Below are 6,654 nucleotides of genomic sequence, written 5' to 3' on the forward strand. Positions count from 1 at the left end.
ATATATTGTGTTTTTGTCGCTCGAATGAATTTTATTATTTCTTCAAGGTTCTTCACATACGTACACCTTGAGAGATACCAAGTAGGCGTAACATGTTCTCAAAAAATTAGGGTTGGCACGCAGAAGAATTTTGAGTCAGAGATTTTGCTTTTTTTGGCACACACTCACAAAAAGGTTGCCCACCACTGATCTAGGGCCAGGTTTGAATCTGCCAGAATAAATGAAGAGAAAATAGCCCTTCCAAATTCTAACCCTTTGTGCCTATGGCAACTACCAACTCTAATTTACTTCCTAGTTTCTCCACCTCTTTAATGGGACTGCTTCCAGTCTTGACTCCCAACAGTCTAGTCCAGGGGTGGGCAAACTTTTTGACTCGAGGGCCACAATGGGTTCTTAAACTGGACCAGAGGGCTGGAACAAAAGCATGGATGGAGTGTTTGTGTGAACTAATATAAATTCAAAGTAAACATCATTACATAAAAGGGTACAGTCTTTTTTTTCAATAGTTTTATTCATTTCAAACGGCCGGATCCGGCCCGCAGGCCATAGTTTGCCCACGACTGGTCTAGTCTCAACACAGGAGCCAGAGTGAGCGTTTTTTTTTATTTTTTGTGTGTGTGTTTTTTTAAATATATTTATTGATTATTTACAGAGAGAAAGGGAAAAGGATAGAGTTTGAAACATCGATGAGAGAGAAACATCGATCAGTTGCCTCCTGCACACCCCCTCCTGGGGATGTGCCTGCAACCAAGGTACATGCCCTTGACGGGGATTGAACCTGAGACCCTTTAGTCTGCAGGCTGATGCTCTGTCCACTGAGCCAAACCGGTTAGGGCCAGAGTGAGCGTTTTAAAACATAACTCACATGGAAACCTCTAATGGTTTTCCTTCTCAAAACCAAAGTGCTTGCTTACCCACTCTCGCCTCCTTCCTGCCCTTTGAACATACTGGGTATGCTCCTACCTTAGTGGCTTTATGCTGGCTGCAACCTCTACCTGAAATCCTCTTCCTCCTGATATCCATATGGCTAAACCCCTCCTTCAAATCTCTGCTCATATCCTAACCTCTTAAATGAGACTCACACTGACCGCTCCCTTCAGCCTTCCTAATAGCCCTCCTTATCATGTTCTAATTTTTTTTCTACCATTTTTCCTTCTAACATACTATAAAATCAGTATATTTCTGTTTCTTTTTGTTTAATGTCTGTTTTGTTCACTGGTATTTCCTAAATACCTAGAGAAGTACCTGACACATAACAGGCACTCAGTCAAAAATACACATTGAATGGATGACTATACAGAAAGTTAACAACTTTGATATCTAGAAAGTGCTTATATCGAAACGGTATCAAAAGGCAATTCACAACAAAAATAAAAATAATCAATAAACATTAAAGTTTGTTCAATCCAGTCCAGCTGGCATGGCACAGTGGTTGAGCGTCGACCTATGAACCAGGAGGTCACAGTTCAATTCCTGGTCAAGGCATGTGCCTGGGTTGTGGCTCGATCCCCAGTGTGAGGCATGCAGGAGGCAGCTGATCAATGATTCTCTCTCATCATTGATATTTCTAACTCCCTCTCCCTCTCCCTTCCTCTCTGAAATCAATACAAATATATTTTATAAAAAATAAAATAAAAAAAAAATAAATAAATACATTTCAAAATAAATAAATAAATAATGTTCAATCTATAATTATAAATTCAAACAGAAAACTTTAAGACTGCCTATAATATCACCATCAATAGATATCTACCATTTATATTTTGATGTATAGACTTCCATAATTTTCTCTATGCATTTGTCATGTGTATAAATTCTTTTGCTTCTAAAATCAAAGATTAAAAACAGTGCTACCAAATACTGGGGACAGCTCAGAAAAATAGGAAGTCTCACTTATCTTCTAGTGGGAGCGTAAACTGATATAAATCTTCTAAAAGCAATGTGGTAATTTCTAACAGTCTTTAAAATTAAATACTTAATTCATTAATTTCAATCCTAGGAATTTATCTTAATAAAATAACTTGTGAGGTATGAAAAATGTATGTATAAATAAGAAGTTCATTAAATTTAGAACAGCAAAATTCCAATAACCTAAATGCCTGACATGGTATAGCCATTAACATGATGACACAAATCTATATTGTAATTGAAAGATAATCACAATGTATTAATTTCTTTAAGGTTATAAACAGTATGTTCAGTTTAATCCTATTTTGTAAAAACAAAATATATATACAACAACAAAAAGAAAGAAAATAGTCTGTAAGACTATAAATAAAAATTACAAATGACTATTCTCAGTCAGTGGGATTTCATACTTTATTGTCTTCCTTATAATTCCCTGTATTTCCTTTTTTCAATGAGCATATATTACTATTGGAATCAGTGTTTTAAAAGACTTAGTGTTTGTGATTAATATAAAAAAAGATTCACAGGAGAAGAACGTGAGACACAATCACATCTTCATTTTGCACAAGACTGAGACTCACTTTTAATACAGTGAAAGCAACATGGAGGCACAAACTTACTCATCATCATCGTCCTGGAAGCTAAGCTGTAACTTCTCTCTTGGTTCAGCTTCACTCTGGCTACCGGGAGATGACTCAGATGGAACTGAAGACCTCTCTTCTACTAAATAAGATGCCTGGATATCAGAACACCTACACACAAAAATGCCTATTTTCAATTGTTAATAATTAAATTATGCACATTTAAAATTCATCGTGACATAGGCCAGCATGACTGTGAAACCAACCAGGTAGTAAAACAAATAGAGCCCCAGTGTTTTACACCATCATCCTATGTGCAAAGCACTGAAATGGCTCAGCAATGGAGCATGTATGTATTACACAACAGTCACAGAAATCTTAAAGAGATTTTACAGGGTTAATGCAATCCCTTCATTCAAAGGTAAAGATGATGCTCTTAACCAAATGTTAGGTTATGAGGAAGGAAAAGTGGTTAGATACTTAAGCATGAGCAAACTTTATACATTTTACAAGATGGACAAACTGTACACATCATATTTAGAGATATAACTCAAATTACCAGCCACCATTGAGGCTGAACTAACACAAAGCCAAAACACTATGGACAGAAAAATAAATAGACCAAAGGTCACTGGTACTCAATCCCAAACCTACCCACTGCCACTGATAGGGCAATGGAATAGGGCAAGAGACAGTAAGTTTTATCTTGTTCCATATTAATTTTACATATATGTGGCCATTTACCTCAGATATAGCAAAAGCTCACACTTGGCTGAGAAATTTTACAGAAGGATCAGTATATTGTAGGCTTTATAGGTCTAAAAAAGAAATTATCTGTTCCATTCTTACCTATTATCAGTGCTGGATCTATTTCTAGCAAGTGTTGAAACAGCAACAGGCAAGCCAAGATTTGAAGAAAGTGTTACATTTTCCAAAATCCCACTATTACCAAGTAATGAATTGGTTAAAAAGCTCGGAAATGACTCTTCAGTTATACCTCGAAAATCTTCCATCTCCCTGCAACAATAAAAGTTTCTATAAATCAAATATTACTATAAAACTTTTTTAAATGATTAAGCATGCAGGTCTCAAATCTTAGAAAACTGATAAATCTTAAGAAAAATCCACCTGGCTGGCGTGGCTCAGTGGTTGAATGTTGACCTAGGTTGCAGGCTCCATCCCAGGTGTGGGGTGTGCAGGAGGCAGCCAATCAATGATTGTCTCTCATCATTGATGTTTTTTTCTCTCTCTCCCCCTCTATCTTCCTCTCTAAAAATCAATAAAACTATATTTTTTTAAATCTTATTTTTGGAACAGCACTAAAAAGGGAAGTCAGAAGTAAATTCTCAGAATACTTTGCTACTTTATAGAAAATTATTGCCTTAGCCGGTTTGGCTCAGTGGATAGAGCATCAGCCTGCGGACTGAACAGTCCCAGGTTTGAATCCAATCAAGGGCACGTGAGCGGGTTGTGGGCTCCATTCCCAATGGGGGGCATACAGGAGGCAGCCAATCAATGATTCTCTCTCATCATTGATGTTTCTATCTCTCTCTCCCTCTCCCTTCCTCTCTGAAATCAATAAAAAAAATACATTTAAAAAAAATCAAACTAGCTTATAATTAACATAATAATGATATACAACACAGCTTAACGTATTCTTGGATTGCTATAGCAAAATATATGAATTACCACAAACTAATCCAGTAAAGAAACAAAGAAGGGACAACACTGCTGGCATAGACTGATAATTTTAGGATATATTTAAAAGTTTACTAGTTGGGTACCCATTCTAACATGGAATAAAAAAAACTAGCAAACTCTAAAATCTAGCTTCTGATTTCAGAGATTATCATTAAAAAGTGAGACCACATTAGAATGTAAGCCCCCTGAGGGCAGAATAGACCCTCAATAAATTTGTTAAATGAATGTTTTCAAACTATGTCAATACATAGGAAATTTATCACCAATTATCATATAAGTATCCTCCTCTCAGATCATGCCCCAGCATTTTCCTCTGTTGGATATTCCTATTTCCTCTTCTTGATTTATATAAACATGTTCAAAATTCTTCCGTCCTTTATTTGCACTTCCTGCCACTAACTCTCACCTTCCTTTCACAACTAAGAGTTTTAGGAAAATCATAAAGTACTACTTCTACATCTCTTTCTCTTACGTTAGGGATACCCAGGATTCTGATCTCAGATTTTATGTCATGCAATGTATATCTTACACATTAGGAATCTCAACCTCAAATGCCTTCAGGCATAAATACTGTCAGATAATAGAACCCTAAGAACTGAGCTCAAATGGAAATTATAGGCCCCACACAAACCCATTTAAATTCAATAAAAACACTACTGCCAAACAAAACATATCTACTGGTGGAGTCCATACCTAAGGGCAAAACATGCCCATAACACACCTTTAAACATTCTACATCTTTTTGTCTTTGCTACTACCACCCCGCCCTATGGAAAATCCTCCTAAGCAATCTATATGCTTCTATTGTTGCCACCCTACAATTAATTTCCCACTCAGGAATCAAAAGAAACATTAAATATAAATCATGACCACATGCCTACTGAAAATTTCAGTGGCCACCTTATTTTCTATCCCACTGGGCTCACTCACCACATATTGGCTTTTCTGTTCCTATAAAAGCCAAGCCCAGCCCTACCCTGGAGCCTACAATACTCTTCTAGATCTCTGGACAGCTAGGCCTTCTTCCGGACATTCACCTCAATTTGAATGTCACCTTATCATTAAGTCAAATGTAGCCCCACAGTCTATCACAATCATTTTAATTTCTTCCTGCACTTATCATTATCTATTTATTTTTGTATTTGTCTGTCTTCTTCCACTAAAAAGACTGCTCCTTAAGAGCAGGGACCCTGCCTAATTATCACTTTTTTCTAACACCTATAACAATGCCTAGCACATAGTAGGCACTCAAATATTTGTGAAACGAATAAATGATTGACAGTAGGTGGTCCATCTCTGACGTTAGTTTCTTGAGGACATGTCTATCTTGTTCAGCCACACGGTCCCAGTACCTGGTACACTGGTGGGAATGAGTTGAAAAAAGTAATCTATATTCTTTAGTTATCCCTACTATTGAAGAAACTGAGGCTAAGAAAGGGAATTAAGAGACTTTTCCAGCCCTGGTTGGTTTGGCTCAGTGGATAGAACATCAGCCTGCAGTAGACTGAAGGGTCAAGTCAGGGGCACATGCCTGGGTTGCTGGCTCGATCCCCAGTAGGGGGCATGCAGGAGGCAGCCAATCAATGATTCTCTCTCATCACTGATGTTTCTCTCTCTCTCTCCCTCTCCCTTCCTCTCTGAAATCAATAAAAATAAAAATATTAAAAAATTTTAAAAAAGAGAGAGAGACTTTTCCAGTCCACACAGTGCAAATGGGAGCAGAGGATTCACACCCAGGCAAGTCTGGCTCCAGAGTATTCTTTCTTCTGAACTAATACCATCTCCCTCATCTTTAAATCACCTCAGCCCAGACCTCTATCCTAAAATCTACACTCATGTTACCAAAGGCTATTTGATAACTACCTTACCTCAATGCCTCCCAAGTAGTGCAAAACCAACAAATATAAAACCAAACCCACTACCTCTCCCCCACCCACTCTTCCCATTACCCTTAATTTTGACATATGTTATCCATATCCTCTTGCTATACACGTCAGACAGAAACCTGGGACCATCTGAATCTTCTTGCTCTCTCAATTAGTTACCAAATTCTAAAATACATCTCTGGAGCTGAGGCCCATTTCTATATTCCCAACGCCTGTGGCCCATCACTTTTTATTTATTTAAATTCTTTATTGTTTAAATAAAGTATTACATAAGTCTCCTTTTTCCCCCATTGACCTCTCCCTGGCCACCCCCACCCCGTGTCTGTGTCCATTGGTTACGTTCATATGCACGCATACAAGTCCTTTGGTTGATCTTACCCCCGCCCATCACTTTTTAATCTAAATGTTACTACATGAGTCTTCCAAATGGCCTCCCAGGTCTAATCTTTTAATTACTACGTTATTCTTTTACAGATATATAAACCACATTGAAATACATACCAAGCTCTTTAAAGATTATTCCTACGAGGAGTCAAATCTAAGAAAAATTAGATATTAAGAAAAGATCATTTGTTCAA

At 37.3% G+C, this 6,654-nt stretch overlaps 1 protein-coding gene across 1 annotated transcript in view; it reads right to left on the reverse strand.

Moving 5' to 3' along the window:
- The window catches only part of CEP192 (centrosomal protein 192kDa), an 89,220-nt gene extending 85,689 nt beyond the window's left edge, over positions 1-3,531 (reverse strand). The window contains exons 1-2 of the mRNA XM_006763291.2: positions 3,339-3,531; positions 2,529-2,660 (exon numbers count right to left, since the gene is read on the reverse strand). Of these exons, the coding sequence (XP_006763354.1) occupies positions 2,529-2,660; positions 3,339-3,502 (296 nt within the window). The 5' untranslated portion in view covers positions 3,503-3,531. The remainder of the gene's footprint in view (positions 1-2,528; positions 2,661-3,338) is intronic.
- Positions 3,532-6,654: the final 3,123 nt, after the last annotated feature.

This window comes from Myotis davidii, unplaced genomic scaffold, assembly GCF_000327345.1.
Source record: "Myotis davidii unplaced genomic scaffold, ASM32734v1 scaffold78, whole genome shotgun sequence".
NCBI classification, from domain to species: Eukaryota; Metazoa; Chordata; class Mammalia; order Chiroptera; family Vespertilionidae; genus Myotis; species Myotis davidii.